Source organism: Brachyistius frenatus, unplaced genomic scaffold (assembly GCF_029030835.1).
Source record: "Brachyistius frenatus isolate BFR_SWC_R1_liver_20210118 unplaced genomic scaffold, ASM2903083v1 Contig_7, whole genome shotgun sequence".
Classification (NCBI taxonomy): domain Eukaryota; kingdom Metazoa; phylum Chordata; class Actinopteri; family Embiotocidae; genus Brachyistius; species Brachyistius frenatus.
Genome location: NW_027210606.1, coordinates 679,295 through 697,596, shown reverse-complemented (window position 1 = coordinate 697,596; position 18,302 = coordinate 679,295). Strand labels below are relative to the sequence as shown.

The following is an 18,302-nucleotide window of genomic DNA, read 5'->3' as shown; positions in this document are numbered from 1 at the left end:
GTCTGAGTCTTTTAACAAAGGCACCCAATGTTTTTTTTTTTTTTAAATCATGTAAACACAATTACAAACTACAAAAACTTTTATTTGGTGTCATTATGTTTCACTACAGGAACGCAGACGGTTCGTTTTGGCAAAATCGAACTAGAATCAGTCGTGCCAAACTCTGTGCCAGAGACGTTAATCAATGTCAGAGGTCAGTCGGTAATAAAGATTAAAAATAAACCTCAGAGAATGAACCAATTTCTGATTCCTCCTCTCTTGTCCTTTCAGGAAATGTGTTGGCAGACAGCATTGATAACTCCATCAGTGAGGACTCTCTAGCGTCTCTGATCCGGATGCCTGGCGGCTGTGTGGAGCAGAACTTGGCCTCTATTACGCTGCCGCTCATTGCCACCCTCTACCTGGAACGAAGCAACAGCTGGGAGAGTGTAGGGGTGCAGCGCAAGGATGAGGCCATCCGATACATCAGGAGAGGTGAGACAGGAGGAAAGGAAACATGGATATCTAGTGTTTATTATTGTAAACCAGGATATCTATAACACAATGAAAATAACCAAATAGATAGGGAGGGAGGGAGGGAGGGATGGATGGATGGATGGATGGATGGATGGATGGATGGATGGATGGATGGATGGATGGATGGATGGATGGATGGATGGATGGATGGATGGATGGATGGATGGATGGATGGATGGATGGATGGATGGATGGATGGATGGATGGATGGATGGATGGATGGATGGATGGATGGATGGATGGATGGATGGATGGATGGATGGATGGATGGACAAATGGGTAGTTCAATTGAAGGATGGATGGATGGATGATGTAAGCAGGTAACTAAATGCTATTTACATGAATGACCTAGATCAGTGGATGGACTGATGCCACTCATCATGAGTCAATATGCAGAGTGATTAATGGCGAGTCAGATTCATAGGTTGATGGCTAATAAGCTAACTGGATAATAGATGGGTGTGTTTTTGGAACAAGTTGTGTTTTCAATCGGAGTAAGTTCAAACGTCTCGCTCCTTCCTTCCCATCTTTAATGTCTTCATGTTGTCAGGTTATGAGAACCAGCTAGCATACAGAAAGACTGATGGCTCCTACCCACCCTACAGTCGCGAAGGACCAAGTACCTGGTACTGTTTTAACATCCCATTTTACATTTCTAATTACACCTCTAAAACCATTGAGCTGATTACAAGAAAATCTACCAGACAGGCAACAATTATTTCACTTTCAGTGGTGATGTGGAAAACCAATGAGGAAGGGGGCTTGGGCTTTCTAATGTGGATTATTACACAACAACCATAAGATATTAGGTGACTAGATAAATAGAAATAATACAAAAAAAGTTTGAATACATCCATGCAATCATCTTTGACCGTGCTAGATTTTAAATGAAATACCATAGAAAAGCAAATGAAATGTATTGAATCATTACTTCATATATCAGATACAAAGAGCAAGTCACATAACATGAGTGACCCAGTTGGAGGCTAATCGGAGTCTCACTGAATGTCAGGATCACAGCGTACGTGGTGAAGGTGTTCTCCATGGCTCACTCCATCGTCGGCATCAACGAGCAGCAAGTGTGCGACCCTCTGCTCTACCTGGTGAAGAACAAACACCAGATCGGTACCGGAAGATTCAGAGAGGACAACCCAGTTTACACTACAACCATGACTGTGAGACACTGAAAGGCACACACACACACACACACACACACACACACACACACACACACACACACACACACACACACACACACACACACACACACACACACACACACACACACACACACACACACACACACACACACACACACACACACACACACACATTTGTGTTTCCCTGTTAATTCATTCAAATTAACTATTACCATAATACCTGCCTCGAGGCAGAGTATAAACTGAATTTATGATTCAATCGTTTTGTATCTTGGAGTCCTAAATATTTTGTTAAATGATGACATGATGAAACAGCTGTGATATCTGGGTAACCAATAGACAGCTGGCTTCATTATGCTCCTACATGTCACATCAAAACAGGTTGAACATAACTAATGAAACCCTGAATGAGGAAATCCAATCATCACTCAAGAATTTGTAAATTTATGGATATTTTACATTTTTCTTTTACTTAATTGTACAAACTACTTGATTTTACTAATTTAAAACAGACTTTCTAAACTAGCTCTTTTGTTTACTGATTATGATTAAACATCAACAAATTCCATAATTATTCTGGAGCTTGCACCAGACTAAGTATATATTCATTTTAAAGGCATTATGGGAAACAAAAACAAAAAAATTCAAACAAAACAAAAACAGGGTGATCAATAAATATACAATACAGTAAATTACAGCAGCTATTCAGAGATTACACTTCACGTTGTGGTATGTGGTTTTACAGTTTCAAGATTTTTATACAACCCCTTTCTCCTAGGGCGGTCTCCGTGGTGACGACCCAGAGACAACGCTGACCTCCTTCGTCCTCATAGCACTCGCTGAGGCCAAGCAGGCTGCGATCCGCTGCAGCGATCCAGATGTGGATATGGAGGTAATTTACACAAGAAAAAGAAACGGTATTGTTTGTTGAGAAGTTGCTTTCTATTTTCAGTTTTCTGTTGATTTGTTGCTTGAAAAGTCCTTGTTTATGATTGGTGCTCTACCCTGCCTGTCTGCTGTAGCTGGCGATGCGTAGGACAGCAGAGTACCTGAAAAGAGCTCTGGTGATGACTGGGAGGAGGCCGTACACGGTAGCCATCGCCTCCTATGCGCTGGCTCTGCTGGGGCCGCCTTATCCCTCGACCCTAACACCGGCTTTATTCAGAGCTGCAGCTCCAGGTATCCTGTATACTTTATTTCATTTGTACAATAACTTTTTAAAGTCCAGCTTATATATTTTTTTTCTATTCCTTCAGGATTTCTGGTATTGTTTTTTTTTTTTTAGCCTTTATGCTAAACTAGTGAAATCGCCTACTGGCTCTGGCCTAATATCATGACAGCAGAATTCATCTTCATATCTGAGTCTGAGCATGAAAGCAAACTTCTGTTTTACCAAAATGTCAAACTATCCTTTTAAGTTACTTATTTTCCTCACATGCTTTTTTTCTTATGAATTTTGTTTAAAGTAAATAAAACGCTGAGTCATTAGTTATTTTAAGTTATTCCCTGCTCCTCTTTTACTGTATCCCACCTTTCTCTGTCGTCGTTGTCTCCAGGTTTCTGTACAGCTTAGGCTTGTAGATGATGCACACGTATTAATAGAGGAGTTAGACAGATATTGAACTCGTGGCAGTTACCCAAAAGGCCATGTTGCACATGTCAGGGATCATTTCTGGTTGTATTAAATTAGCTGCAGAGGTCTTTTTGTTCATTTGTTCAAGGTTAACAAGGTTGTTTCACATCAGAAAGTTCCTGGATTTTAATTGGTTAGCACAGTGAGTGAAAGTGTCTGAAGGAGAGAGAAGGTCTAAGGCTCCATGTTGGTGCAATGATCTAACATTGTAATATGTGCGGCCTCTATTAGAACAGATGGTAGTGTATCGCCCCTTTCATTAACTTACACAGAGAGTCTCTCTGGTCCTCTCTGTCTCCTCCAGGTGGCAGCCAGTGGCCCGACAGAGAAAACACCTTGTTCACGCTGGAGGCGACTGGCTATGCCCTGCTGGCTCTGGTGAAGTTGGGACACATGAAGGAAGCAGCAGCACCTTTCAAATGGCTGAACAGCCAGCGAAGAATAGGAGGAGGCTTTGGCTCGACTCAGGTACGAGCAGGGGAAGGCTCAGCGGAAAGATATTCTGCAGATTAACTTTACTTTTTAAAATCATACCAAATGGTAAAAATAAATAAAGAGCTATCATTTTGTTAATCAAATAGCACTGATCAAATGACAATATATTCCTTTAGGTAAAAAGATGACAATGTTATCAAAATGTGTCATGTGTTCCTCTGTTTTCCTTCTCTGGCCTCTCCCAGTCCACCATGGTGGTTCTGCAGGCGCTGTCAGAGTACCTGATCAACAAGCCTCCTCCTGACGACATCAGTCTGGATGTGGACATCAGGATAAAAGGACGCAGGCAAATCTCCTACCATTTCAACCCCAAGACAGCCTACGCTGCTCGCTCCTCCAGGGTGAGAGACAATACAAGACTGTCAACCCTGACAAGTTCAAGAGACTCAGTGCAGCTCAGGGATGAGTTTTATAACCTCAAACTGTGAGCTTAGAGGACATATGGAGTACTACTGGGTGAAATGAGACCAGGTTGTGTACTTTTGCTGTATCTTTATTAGATGTGTTTCACTGACACTTTCCTCTTCTTCTCTTTTGCTTTTGTTCTGTAGTTGCCTGCTGATCTTGATTTGGAAGTGGAGGCTCGAGGAAACGGAGAGGGAATACTGGAGGTACAGTAACATTGTAGAGGTCAAAGGATTTAGTTTTTTTACAGACATGCAAATAAATGGACAATCACCTGAATTATGTGATTCCATATTGGGCTTATTCACTTAGTTTCATGGCATGGGGAAACAGAAATGCAGAAAGATGTAGTTTTGAACTGCTTGATTTACTTATGTTAATACTTACATTTGCCCATGATGCATTTTAGATTCATCTATTTCTGTTCTGTGTCTTTTGCTCTTTTGTTATTTGAATTTCCTCCAAGGTGGTGACCTATTACAACCAGCTCCATGAGGTGGACGAGAAAATGCCCTGCAGGGACTTTGAACTCAGCGTCACTATCGAAGAATCCAGCGGTAGCTCAAGTTATCACACTCACTTATGCAGGATGTCTAAGGTCCTCAGTGTTGTTTTTCTTTCCATCTCAGATGACGTAAAGTCACTTTTATCGTCAAAAAGTCGTGAAATAGAATTATCCTTTTCATTTATGTTAGAAACAAAGAGCATAAAACAGTCCGCGATTACAACTTGACAGAATAGCATGATGCAGAGAGACTTTTAAACTGATACGCTGTATTACATGCGTTCAAGTAAAGCAGATAGGATTTAAAACTATGCATTAACTAAAGCTTTGTTTCTGCCTCATAACAGAAAAGCCTCCAGCAGATGTAGAGAAGTCCTACCAGATGACCATCAAAGTGAGGTAAGTTGTTGTTATAGATGTTCAGCTCTGTGGAAACTTTCAGGGACCAATAAATGTGAATAGTCTCTATTTATCAATAACCAATAACAGAATAAATCATTTTGGTGTGGTCACCCTTTATCTTTTCCAAAGTACACATGCACAGTTTTTCAAGATTGGTCAAAGCCTCTTTTGAGAAAACTTGCTACAGTTCTTCTGTGGATTTAGTCCATCTGAGTGTCTTCTGTCTCTTCGTGTAATCCCAGACTGACTCCATGATGTTGAGGTCAGGACTCTGTGGGCAATATTCTTGTCACTCAAAATAGCTCTTTATGACTCTGACTCTATATTTGAAGGGTGAAGTATCACCATGATAACTAGTACCTCCATTGTTCATGATAGATGTGTCTGTTTTTCTGACTCCATTTGATAACGCTGTTACTCACATACATGAGGAGTCACATCAGATCTGTGGCTGATGTGTTGTGTGTTGATGTTCTCTCAGATTTACTGTCCTTCACAGTGCTGTTCTCTCCCTCTTGTGCAGGGCTTTAGGACCCAGAGATGTCAGGATGGTGGTTCTTGATATCAGTCTGCCCACAGGTTTCACCCCAGAAAACTCAGACCTGGAGATGGTAATCAGTTTTAGTACTAGTACTTGAATAATCTGAAGGTTTACGTGGATACAAATTATCCAGGTTAAGTTTTAGCTTTCTTGTGTCCTGGAGATCTCCACTTATTTTACATTTAGTTCTTGTGTAAGAAAAACAATTAAGTTGTTATAATTGAAGCAAAAACAAGTCCTTTCCTTTATCAATATTAAACCTATTGAGCAGGTTGCAAATGCTTTACTAATTGTGATATATGTGTTTCCAGTTGTCCAATTCAGTGGACCGTTACATCAATAACTTCCAGATTGTGGATAACCTGAGTGACAGAGGCTCCCTGATCATCCACCTGTTTAAGGTAACAACACTCCTAACCAAAGTCTGATTCATTTCAGTGCAGCCAGACAGAGCTTTACTTACAAAAGTATTCCTCCGTTAAAAATTGATCAGTTTAATTCTGTTTTTGCATTTATATATGTCTCTATTTATGTGCATCTTCGAGGAAGTAGATTTACAGCATTATCTGGGTAACTTTTACCGAGTCTTCTGGGTGTAACTCAGTCAACACGTCTTTTACACAGTGCTGGCTATTTGGTAGCTTTGAGAGCTCTGGCTTGTTAAACTAAAAAAAAATAATGTTACTGCTTCTTTGCTTTGTTGCACTAAATCATCCCTCCCTCTCTTCCTCTCAGGTTTCTCACAAAGAGTCAGAGATCCTGATCTTCAGGCTTCAGCAGAGCTTCAGAGTTGGCCTCCTGCAGCCATCCTCAGTTACAGTCTATGAGTATTACAACCCAGGTAGGCTAAAACAACCTTAGATATAAAAATAGATATCCACATGATAATAGAAGAAATACTTCGTGGAGCAGTGAATTTGTGCATCAACCTTGAGTCCCACCTTCGTCCCTTCCAGTCTTTCAAGATCAATTTTGGATGAAATCATTGTGAGGCTTTTTAAAATGTAGTTCAATCCCAGAATCTCGAAAACATCCGTAAAAAGCCTGAAATGAGACAATATAATCAGATTTGGCCCTTACCATACACACCTATAATGTGGAATATGTACTGTTTGACTTGTAAGGTTGGAAACTAATTGTATATCGCTCCCCTGTCTCTGACCACAGACCACCGCTGCAGTCGTACTTACACTCCCAGCGAGGACAAGGAGGCGCTCACTCAGATCTGCAGAGACAACGTCTGCCGCTGCACGCAGGGTAAAGCGTACATCCGTCTGCAGCGGCACGTCGGTGCTTGTGTTTGTGTTTAGGTTGACTGTTATTGTCTGTTTACTGTCTGTGCGCTCACAATCTGCAGGTGACTGCTGTGTCTCCAAAGCCGACAGCAACAATTTCCCCAACGCAGAAAGAGAGACATTCGCCTGCAAGAGTTTACACCACGGTACGATACACTCTATCACACACACAGCTTTAACACGCGTGCGTGCAAATGGCAGAGGTGTCAAAACCACCTCTATATATTTATTTTTAAATATTTCTGATGAAAAGAAAACTAGTGCATTAAACATGCAACAATGCAGCTATGAAGGTTAAACTTCATTTGGCATGAAATGAGCTCCACAGAGAATCAATGGCTTTTTGGAACACTGGTTTTTTTTTTTTTTTTAATCACTGCATGTGATGTTAAAGATCGCCAGGGGGTTTTATCATTAATATATTTTCTTTATTGATAACGCCAGCATTATTGAGAAGATAAGACGAGATGAATGATTTACAAGTCTTGGTACAATGTACAGATAAATTAATCAACCGTAGTCTTCAGCTCTGAGAGGGTGGAAACACGTTGAGCTCCTCTTTTACTGAACTTGTATTTTTTTTTTATAGTAACAGTGACATTATTTATTGTCATTATTGTCGGGCTAGGGAAACACCCATACACATTACATGATTGGTCCACTTTACGGCATGATGTGAACGTTCAGCTGTGCTTCAGTTTTCCAGGTGAAGGTGCTGAATGTCAGTCAGAGTTACTACGACAAGTATGAGATGGAGATTACACAAGTTATCAAACTGGGTGAGTCTCAGCAACAATCCTTACTTTCTGTCTTGCAGGTTCATGCTTTTACACCGAATGTCACACTGTATGTGTAACGTTAGCTGGCCAACATGCTTTTCAGTGGAAGCCATGCGAGAACTACTGTACATGCTCCTGTTTATTCTCATTCAGACCCTGTTTTTGGTTGTTACTTGTTATCACAATGTCCAAATTTACAGTAAACAACAATTTATACGTTGTAACTGGGATCTTTAGAAGCAGGAATTACCACAGTATTTTTACCCAGACAGCACTTATAATTGGTTTTAGTATATAATCTGATTAACAAAAGTACTCTCTGTATCTTTGCTCCCTAATTTCCTTCTTTAATGGGGATACACTCTTGAAGGAACATCATCACCAATGACATTTTTTTTTCAAATGGTGAAGAAAAATAAGATCAGATCAGCTTGACCCAAATTCTCACTTGATTCTTGTCAGGGTTTATTGTTGAGTTATGCAAACATAATTAAGATATACATTGTTTCATATCTCCTTTTTATCTACCACCCAGGTGTGGAGGCAGATGTTGAAGTGGGTCAGAAGAGGTTTTTCATGTCTCATGGAGGCTGCAGAGATGGACTCAGCCTGCAGCAGGACTCCCGGTACCTCATCATCGGCCCCAAAGAGGACCAGTGGAACATCGACACTGAAACCAACAAGTGAGGACAGAAAAAAAATATTTACTTTCAAAAAACAATGTTTTGCTAGCAGTGAGAGGGAAGTGTGGGACGACCTGCTCTTTACCTGCAGTGTAAGAGACAGTTGGATATTCTGACTTTGTGCATGGGTGGAAAAATAATGGGACACCTGGGGCATGTAAAACGAAGCAGGTTCCAAATAGCCTGGTTACCTTAACGTTATGTGGCTTAATCAAGCCTAAAAAAATGTATCGCACTAAGCAGAAAAATAGAGGTGGTTATCAATGCGCTAAGTCAACCCAGAGTGTCTCAATCTAGCCATGTGCATGTTCATAAAAAGAGCGGTGTTTGCAGACTCTTGCTATCAGCACACCGAGCTCCATCTTCTACAATTGATGATGCCATTTTCCAAGAGGATGGTTCGGTTTTTAGCAGTAATTTTATGTTTCGATCCATTATGTTAAGCAGGGTAGGCCTGCAGCGTCAGTAACCATGGCGATGTAGGAAGCAAACTGCCTCTGTAACTCTTAAGCCTGGAGTTAAACCTGAAGTTACCCTGCTCACCCCAAATCCTGCTCCGTAATGCAGACCTCTGCAGGAGGCTGTCTGGCTGCTCACAGCACCTCAAGAGTCTTTCAGTTTAGAGGTTATTGTAGCAGTGATGGTATGACGGCGTGTTGCTACCTCGAGGCGGCGATCGATTGTGTAATCGACTAACAAAAACCTGATTTTATGTCAATGCTACAGCATTTCACTCATTTTAAGGGCACATTATTAAGATGCACCCTTAAAATGATGTGCCTATACTGTACGTAGGTAAGTGCACATTGACTCTCTTGTTACAAGGACATGCAGCAATGCAGAAACATGCAAGAGATTAAAAACAATACGATTACAAAGGGAAACATTTTTATTGTGCGCATCATTCTGTTGAATCTGTGAATGAGGAAAACGTGTTCCTTCTGGAGACGAGGTTTATTTCATGTTACAGCCCAAAAAACACACCCATGTTTGATTAAGAGAATAAGTTCAACCCATTTGAACCATGCACTTAACTTTGCTATTGTATTGTCAGCAACTTTGGATTTGGACACGTCATACATGCACTTCCATCATGCGCTTTAGACCGTGTACTTAGATTAGAGCCTGATATGACTGCTTTGTGTTCACAAATAGCTTCTGCTGCCCCCAAAAGGCCAAATCAAGAGATCGCATCCAACTTGAGGCAATGATCACTAACAGGGTTCTGATATCTTAAAAGCATATCCTAAACATAGCTTCTCTCTTTCCTCCCTTTTTCACTTTGTGTCAGATTCATTTACATGTTGGGGAAAGACACCTGGGTGGAACTCTGGCCGGCGACTGCAGAGTGCTCCGGTAATCACAGTCTGCAAGCGAAGTGCGACAGTCTTAATGCTGCGGTGAATGAACTGTCTGTCAACAGCTGCAGGCTGTAGAGGCGTCTGAGCAGCAATCACCCACCGTGCTCCTGGGCCACCGTGTTGCTAAGATGGCAAATAACAGTATTCGATGATTCTTTTCATCCCAGTCTACTAAAAGTGGAGTCGGTTATAAAAACAAACGTTAAAGGTTACTGTCTACCGTGAAGATATAATAAGGAGGAGGAAGAAGTAAAACCAAACTGAATGCAGCACACATAACAGCTCCTTCATGGGTTGTACCTATCTCTTTTATAGAAGCATCAACAATACAAAGCAAGACCGTTGTTTGCTCATAATATACTGGAGAAAAACAAGTTGACAAGTGTTTACAGTATATAAGTCTATATATCGATGAATTTGACTGATTCATATGCAGATGATACTGATGGCTATCCATGACATAACTTTGTGACCTTGAAAAGTTAAAACACTTCAAATGACCTTCTGCTACTACATATGTGTCTACAACACTTTCTATTGCTGAAGGTTATCTAACTGCTGGGTGTTTAGTTTTTCTACCTGAAGAACAATCTTTACTATTGATTCTAAAAAAATATATGATATAAATTGTTTACAGTTAAAGGCACTAAATAATAAAACATTTTCAAGCTGACCTGTTGTGTTCTCATGAATTTATGTTTGTATGTAAGATCTTTCAAAACAAATGATGGAAGATTCGTATAGCCTACATTATTCTGAAAAAAAAAAGATATGTCATAAATGGCTGGAACCAATAATGACCAAGAAATGATCTTACGTGTGAAGGCAGTGAAGTTACCCTGAAAATAAAAAATGCAAAGTCAATTAATTTTTTCCACAACTGAGAATCGTGTCATAAAGTCCCTTCTCAGGAAGTAATCCCATCATTATTTAATTATTAGGCCTCAAAAAGTGGTACATTTAGCTGCATGTCTATTTGATTGACAGGCCTGTAGTGCAATCAGGTTTCCTCTATATGTGGGTGAGTGAAGTGTCGTCAGGTTTGCTATCAGATCGAGTGAGATCCACCGCTCGCTCCTCTCCAGCTCATCCAAATGTCACTACTGGCTCCAAAATAGAGAAATCTGAACTCGAGGATTCAGAATGGCAGTTTACAAAAAAAAACAATTGGTGACGTCCCTGTTGGTTACCGCTTGGCTTCTGCCCTTCGGTTTGTTCCTCATATCACTCCCTTGACCACCCTGAGGTTCCCGTGTCTCCGGCCTGCCACGCCCACCTCACCTGTTACCAGTTCCTCAATCTGCCCCACCTGCAGTCACTCTGCAACCAGCCAGTCACTATAGATGGGCTACTCCGAGTCAGTTAATGCACGTTGCTGGAGAATAAGTCTTAGAGTTTGTTTCAATGCTGTGTGGAAAATACTTTTTTTTTTTTTTTTTTTTTATCCCCGCTGAGATCTGGATCCAGCCAAGACTCTCACCTGTCTTTACTTTGGTGTTGTATTTTACTTGCTGGACAGAACACACATTTGAAATGCTGTTGCAGGACACCTACCCGCCTCCTGAGGCTGGTGTCAACCGAGACCAACAGCAGGTGGATAAAACATTTCAGGGACCCCAGCTTCCTTTCCAGAATATCAAACCCGGCTTGCTGAGGGTCTAAGAAGGGACGGTCATCCAAGTGAATCCCTCTGAACCAACCGCAACCAGGATATGAGTGTTTGACTCATTACGAAGAAGTCTAGAAGTACTTAAAGCATAAACCCCATAAATGTTTGACCTCAGTTAAAACTCTAAGCTGAGATGAAAAATGGCATGAACAACAGATTTAAGAAGCAGGTCTAATTTAAAAGAAGAGTTGAATATAAGACAGGTGTTTTAACTGAGATGTACAGGACGCTTTCATAGATAATGAAATATTATAAAGAGACACTTTAAGGGAGAGAGACAGAGCACCAAAAAAAAACAAAGTTTTATATTCACTGAGACTGAGATAATTTCCTAAGAGCCTCTATTAATATAAGCAAAGCAACCTATTAAATCATTTATAGAATAGTCATTGTCAGGTTTCAACCAATAAAACTGATATGCAACATTAAGGGGAAGAGAGGAATACGGATATGTGTCTGCTTTTGTCACACAACTGTGCTGATACATTACTTTAAATGGGAAAAAAAAAGTACTTGTTATAATCAAAAAGATGGGAACAAATAAAAAAAATGTTAAGTGAATATGCAAACTCCACATCTGTAAGAGATGTGCCACATACATGGACAGTAAAAGAAAGGTTTAATATGAACCTTATTTCTTCCAAAGTGGTATAAATGAGGCAAAACATTGTTAATTGTTGTAAACAAATATCCTCCCACTCTACAGAACTCAGCAGCACGTCAGCACCCTGTCTGCTGAGAACAAACTGGATCACCATCCGCGCCAATTTTAACAGGCAGGTTTCAGCGGCAACAAGCACGATCCTCCCCCTTCAACACAGTGAGCAGCTCAACCAATCACAGGAGGGGGAGCTCACAGCCTCATTTGCATGGAGCCTCTATTAATACCAGGTTTCTCCAGACAGTAGTTCATTCGTTGCTGTTAGTACCGAGAAAACAAGATGCCTGAACCCGCAAAGTCTGCACCCAAGAAGGGCTCCAAGAAAGCCGTCGCCAAGACCGCCGGAAAGACCGGCAAGAAGAGGCGAAAGACCAGGAAGGAGAGCTACGCCATCTACGTGTACAAGGTGATGAAGCAGGTCCACCCGGACACCGGCATCTCCTCCAAGGCCATGGGCATCATGAACTCCTTCGTGAACGACATCTTCGAGCGCATCGCCGGTGAGGCCTCTCGTCTGGCTCACTACAACAAGCGCTCCACCATCACTTCCAGGGAGATCCAGACCGCCGTGCGCCTCCTGCTGCCCGGTGAGCTGGCCAAGCACGCCGTGTCCGAGGGCACCAAGGCCGTCACCAAGTACACCAGCTCCAAGTAAACACGTCTGACCGTTAACAACCCAAAGGCTCTTTTAAGAGCCACCCACTAAATCTGAGAACAAACTATCCGGAGCTGTTTGAAATGTCAATTATATAATCTGTTGAAATACAGTAGTTTATAAATAGTGGGAAAGGAATTGCACACTATAATTATTTCTGGGGTGGTAATTATTTGCACCATAAACTGCCTCGATAACTGGTATGAGGCAAACTACTATAATCTGCAGAGATTTTGTGAAATATGACTTGTAATGAAAACCCTAAATAAATAAAAAATACTTCAATCCCTGTTGTGAATTCTATTTATTTATTTTTTAATTTGAATTCTTCCAAAATAGATGACTCGATGATGCTGCACACATCAGACAGTGTTTGGGATCAAGGCGTTATCCAGTCAGACACTCAATTGGGCTTTTGTGCAGCTCCAACCTGTTTACTGTTGCTGAACTGACCATGATGCTTCAACCAGATGATCCCACTGGGTTGAAAATTGTGGCCAAATTAAACAAATCAATCCTTAAATGCAACTTCCCCAGCTCACTGACATCATCCCATCCTATACCAAAGTATCCCAGGAAATACATCCGCATAAGATCAGAGTGTTCAGAGAAACACGAGTCCATTAATAGATGTACAAGAAGCAGAGGACAACAATCAATGGCCAGTAATGGAGTTTCTCCCTCTGTCCTCCTCAGGGAAGGTATAAACTGACTGGTACCTCGTCTGTGTCATGTGATTAAACTCTGATGCTGCTTTTGTTGCGCTCAAATAAATAAATAAATAAAGAGAAGCTGCTTTCATGATCTCCACACTTTCAGATATTTCTCAGACACTTTCCAGAAGCTTCAACTAAAGCTCTTCACTGAGTCCTGCTTTGCCTGCATTACTGCTTTCGACCAGCTGGTGGCGCTGACGCACCGAAGTTCTTCATCGACCTCCATGAAGAAGCAGAGAAGAAGAAGAGGCCCGCCTCTGTCTCCTATCACGTCCTCAGTCAAGAGTTAAATGTGCGGCGCTTCTGTCTCTGGTATCGTCTGTTGTGAACTCTTACGCAGTGAAGATGAGCGGCAGAGGAAAAGGAGGAAAAGGACTCGGCAAAGGAGGCGCCAAGCGGCACCGGAAAGTTCTCCGCGATAACATCCAGGGAATCACCAAGCCCGCCATCCGCCGTCTGGCTCGCCGCGGCGGAGTGAAGCGTATCTCCGGTCTGATCTACGAGGAGACCCGCGGTGTGCTGAAGGTGTTCCTGGAGAACGTGATCCGGGACGCCGTCACCTACACCGAGCACGCCAAGAGGAAGACGGTGACCGCCATGGATGTGGTTTATGCTCTGAAGAGGCAGGGACGCACCCTGTACGGCTTCGGGGGTTAAACAGCCTTCAACACCCAAAACAAAGGCCCTTTTCAGGGCCACTCATCTCCTCCGTGAGGAGCTGATTTCCGTTCAGACTTGAAACCGTATTTAATCTGTGAATGACCAAATGTGCATTTTTATTTTCCTCTAATCATTTACAGTTCGGTGTAATAAACCTACGAAACAATAAAAAGATGTTTGCCAGAAATAAGTGTTCATCTCACATTTTACTGGAACAGATTTATCTGGTAGTTCAGAGATGATTCTTCTCTTCAGGGTTGAGAGACTTTCCTCTGATCTGGTGCAGGATGGACAATAAAAGAAGAAACTTCGAAGTGCTTCCTTAAACAAACCTCATTTACAGTATAATTACATTTTTAACACAAATAATATTCAAAATCTGTTTTCTCTCCATAATTAAAACATTACTCTATAATTACATTTATTTTGTGGAGAATGCCTTTAACATTTTGATCATTATTTTTTATACTTTCTCATCTCATTTTCGTTCCCTTTCCAAAGTTAGTGACTAAAGACACTAAGTGTATAAGCATTAGGAGATAATAAATAATAATTTTGTGTATCTATAATACATTAAATATAATAGGGAATCTTAACAGCACTTTTCTGTCCAGTTTAGCCACACAAAATGTACTTTATAGTCATTATTCAGGATTTTACAGGAACAAAAAGAAGGTTTGACTGCTTTGTTTTCTACATTAGACTTCCAGATGTGACACTACTGGCACGATCAGTCTTAATTTATGGGGCCTGAAAATAATAAACTTTTGCAGTAATTTGTAGAACAAGGAAAACACCATTGTTTTATGTAACATCTGTACAGTGATGTGCTGAACACAAGTCCATTTATTCCAGTCCTGTTTGTCTCCGACTGAATCACATCACTAACAGCAGAGTTGAGTCTCCTTAGTGAACTTTGATAAATGCTCTTTGTAGTATCTGAATGTTTGATGGGGAGCAAAGGAGAGTCTTTATGTTGATTCATGCATGAACCCCCCAAACCTCCCCTTCAATACAGTGAGCAGCTCAACCAATCACAGGAGGGGGATTTCACAGCCTCATTTGCATGGAGCCTCTATTAAGACCAGGTTTCTCCAGACAGTAGTTCATTCGTTGCTGTTCGTACCGAGAAAACAAGATGCCTGAACCCGCCAAGTCTGCACCCAAGAAGGGCTCCAAGAAAGCCGTGACCAAGACCGCCGGAAAGACCGGCAAGAAGAGGCGAAAGACCAGGAAGGAGAGCTACGCCATCTACGTGTACAAGGTGCTGAAGCAGGTCCACCCGGACACCGGCATCTCCTCCAAGGCCATGGGCATCATGAACTCCTTCGTGAACGACATCTTCGAGCGCATCGCCGGTGAGGCTTCTCGTCTGACTCACTACAACAAGCGCTCCACCATCACTTCCAGGGAGATCCAGACCGCCGTGCGCCTCCTGCTGCCCGGGGAGCTGGCCAAGCACGCCGTGTCCGAGGGCACCAAGGCCGTCACCAAGTACACCAGCTCCAAGTAAACACGTCTGGAACTCGAGCATCAATCCAAAGGCTCTTTTAAGAGCCACACACTTCATCTGAGAGAAACTATCCGAAACTCATTTTTGGCTATAAATCCTTGATTTTAGTTTGACTTTAAGATTCTTGGATGTAGTATAACTTATGAATCATTTTCAAGTAATTTTTCTAAGATGAAAATTTATTGCAGCTTATTCTGAAAAGTTGCAATCAAAAGTATTTATGATCCACTGATGTTCAAGAAGAAAACGTGTTGCTATTTGCACAGCTGCACCCTCTTTCATTAGATTGTATTGAACCTTTTGGGGAAAAAAATATATTCTAAATGTTATCCTCTACAACTTTCATTATAGGCATTTATGGGGAGGAAGAATGCGTTTTGATATGAAAGTCATGTCTTTAAACTTTTATACATTGTTGAGTTTTCAAAGAGGAAGGAGCAAATTGAAGGCATTGAACTTATTTCTAGATATGTAATTAAACCTTTCTTAATGGAAGAACATATTACACATGCATTATTGTCTTCTACTAAAGTGCGAACACCGCTTTGATTAATGAATGGTCTTTAAAACATGCTTCTACACCCGGTGGTACATGATCAGATCTAAATCAGTACAAAGCCTGATGGGATTTAAATGAAGCCCTCATGGAGTTCTCCATATTAATAAATTAAGAATAAGTGTTGTGGAAGACACACTTTCCTCATGAAATTAGTAATTATTCACACTCCTGATTTTTCATGTTAGTTTTCAATTTCAGATGTTTTTTCATCAACATCACAATGTTTCAAACACAATGTATGGAAGTTCAGAAAAAACCTGACAGCATCTGAGTTTATGCATTAATAAGCTGGGTTTTGATCTGATTTTAGGTTTATAACTACTTATAAATCTATAAGCATTTCATATTTAGTCAGTATTAGAAACAAAATAAGAGCCATAAAAACAATAACAACTAGGTTTATTATTTAAACTGCATGTGATAGTTATTTTTCCTTTTGATTTAAACTGAAAACAGTAAATGTGTAAATAGTAAATAATTAATTCACCAAGTTGCATCACAGCTGATAAACTGTCATTATTAAACATGAACCGGGCATTAATCAGATGTACCATTGATTACGGATGTATAGTGTACGCAGACGCAGGTACAACACCACGTCCGTTGTTCCTATAACAAGAGGCACACTTACACACTCATTAAACATGAATGGAAAACTATGGTTGAGAACATTTACAGAATGAAACCTTGAGCCACGAGTTCCAGTGACCAAACAATTGTGATCACACACTCACACAATGTTCCCTTCATTTGTAGTTGCTGCAGAGGGCAACGTGACCTCCTGTTTGACTTGATCAGAACCTCCTCCTGCCTGACCTCCTGTTAGACTTGATCAGAACCTCCTCCTGCGTGACCTCCTGTTAGACTTGATCAGAACCTCCTCCTGCGTGACCTCCTGTTTGACTTGATCAGAACCTCCTCCTGCGTGACCTCCTGTTTGACTTGATCAGAACCTCCTCCTGCGTGACCTCCTGTTTGACTTGATCAGAACCTCCTCCTGCGTGACCTCCTGTTAGACTTGATCAGAACCTCCTCCTGCGTGACCTCCTGTTTGACTTGATCAGAACCTCCTCCTGCGTGACCTCCTGTTTGACTTGATCAGAACCTCCTCCTGCGTGACCTCCTGTTAGACTTGATCAGAACCTCCTCCTGCGTGACCTCCTGTTTGACTTGATCAGAACCTCCTCCTGCGTGACCTCCTGTCCTGCGTGACCTCCTGTTTGACTTGATCAGAACCTCCTCCTGCGTGACCTCCTGTTTGACTTGATCAGAACCTCCTCCTGCGTGACCTCCTGTTTGACTTGATCAGAACCTCCTCCTGCGTGACCTCCTGTTTGACTTGATCAGAACCTCCTCCTGAGTGACCTCCTGTTAGACTTGATCAGAACCTCCTCCTGAGTGACCTCCTGTTAGACTTGATCAGAACCTCCTCCTGCGTGACCTCCTGTTAGACTTGATCAGAACCTCCTGAGCAATGATGCGATCAGCAACAAGACAGAGCAACCTTCCTCTAGCTGCTCCTTTTAAAGCCGAAGAAGGAAGAGTAGGATCACCTGTTGTCAATCCGTTTTTACCAGATGTGGCAGGAATCACAAAAGGAAGTCTCATTCATCACAAATCCATTTACAGATTAAATCAAATCCTTATCAGGATGATCTGGTGACATCATCTCTTTTCCTCTCCACGTCCTCCTCTCTGTTTCTACAAGCCGAGCACCAACATCGATCACCGGTGCTGTGGAAGGTCCTGTTGTTGAATCTGTTCAAAAAATACTCGACTGCAACTCTTAACAGATTTGATGCAACAAAAAAAAAAAGGAGCACATGCTGCACACATTTGGTGGGAAACAACTCGTGCAGAGAAAAGACACGAGCAGAATGAAGCACTTTGCATTTTAAAGACTCATTGTTGGGTAAGATGAGTTCATTATGTGCAGAAGACAATCACAGACTTTAGAAGAAGTCGTTTTATTCAACATACTACATGTTTTGATGCTTTGCTGTGTATCTTGTTTGTTCTTATCATTTCATTGAGTCGTTCAGCCAATTAACCTTTTTAAAGTAGTGTTGATGAGCCACTGCTCTTAACTCACAC

At 41.5% G+C, this 18,302-nt stretch overlaps 4 protein-coding genes across 4 annotated transcripts in view; all 4 read left to right on the top strand.

Annotated features, from left to right (window-relative positions):
* Positions 1-9,939, top strand: part of LOC138615717 (venom factor-like) — a 28,665-nt gene extending 18,726 nt beyond the window's left edge. The window contains exons 26-44 of the mRNA XM_069689485.1: positions 110-193; positions 271-474; positions 1,067-1,142; positions 1,529-1,691; positions 2,455-2,568; positions 2,699-2,855; positions 3,614-3,777; positions 3,990-4,145; positions 4,356-4,415; positions 4,676-4,766; positions 5,062-5,113; positions 5,640-5,727; positions 5,969-6,058; positions 6,393-6,498; positions 6,825-6,914; positions 7,015-7,098; positions 7,651-7,731; positions 8,267-8,414; positions 9,706-9,939. Of these exons, the coding sequence (XP_069545586.1) occupies positions 110-193; positions 271-474; positions 1,067-1,142; positions 1,529-1,691; positions 2,455-2,568; positions 2,699-2,855; positions 3,614-3,777; positions 3,990-4,145; positions 4,356-4,415; positions 4,676-4,766; positions 5,062-5,113; positions 5,640-5,727; positions 5,969-6,058; positions 6,393-6,498; positions 6,825-6,914; positions 7,015-7,098; positions 7,651-7,731; positions 8,267-8,414; positions 9,706-9,850 (2,153 nt within the window). The 3' untranslated portion in view covers positions 9,851-9,939. The remainder of the gene's footprint in view (positions 1-109; positions 194-270; positions 475-1,066; positions 1,143-1,528; positions 1,692-2,454; positions 2,569-2,698; positions 2,856-3,613; positions 3,778-3,989; positions 4,146-4,355; positions 4,416-4,675; positions 4,767-5,061; positions 5,114-5,639; positions 5,728-5,968; positions 6,059-6,392; positions 6,499-6,824; positions 6,915-7,014; positions 7,099-7,650; positions 7,732-8,266; positions 8,415-9,705) is intronic.
* A 2,432-nt stretch (positions 9,940-12,371) lies between these two features.
* On the top strand, positions 12,372-13,039 carry LOC138615637 (histone H2B 1/2-like). Its single transcript, XM_069689389.1, has one exon. The coding sequence runs from the start codon at positions 12,386-12,388 to the stop codon at positions 12,758-12,760; it is 375 nt and encodes a 124-aa protein (XP_069545490.1). The 5' UTR covers positions 12,372-12,385; the 3' UTR covers positions 12,761-13,039.
* A 738-nt stretch (positions 13,040-13,777) lies between these two features.
* On the top strand, positions 13,778-14,314 carry LOC138615636 (histone H4). Its single transcript, XM_069689388.1, has one exon. The coding sequence runs from the start codon at positions 13,822-13,824 to the stop codon at positions 14,131-14,133; it is 312 nt and encodes a 103-aa protein (XP_069545489.1). The 5' UTR covers positions 13,778-13,821; the 3' UTR covers positions 14,134-14,314.
* Positions 14,315-15,253: 939 nt separating this feature from the next.
* LOC138615635 (histone H2B 1/2-like) lies at positions 15,254-15,706 on the top strand. The gene has a single exon (XM_069689386.1). The coding sequence runs from the start codon at positions 15,275-15,277 to the stop codon at positions 15,647-15,649; it is 375 nt and encodes a 124-aa protein (XP_069545487.1). The 5' UTR covers positions 15,254-15,274; the 3' UTR covers positions 15,650-15,706.
* Positions 15,707-18,302: the final 2,596 nt, after the last annotated feature.

Excerpts from the sequence above, each read along its gene's own strand:
- LOC138615637 (XM_069689389.1), top strand. The coding sequence starts at position 12,386 with ATGCCTGAACCCGCAAAGTCTGCACCCAAGAAGGGCTCCAAGAAAGCC.
- LOC138615636 (XM_069689388.1), top strand. The coding sequence starts at position 13,822 with ATGAGCGGCAGAGGAAAAGGAGGAAAAGGACTCGGCAAAGGAGGCGCC.
- LOC138615635 (XM_069689386.1), top strand. The coding sequence starts at position 15,275 with ATGCCTGAACCCGCCAAGTCTGCACCCAAGAAGGGCTCCAAGAAAGCC.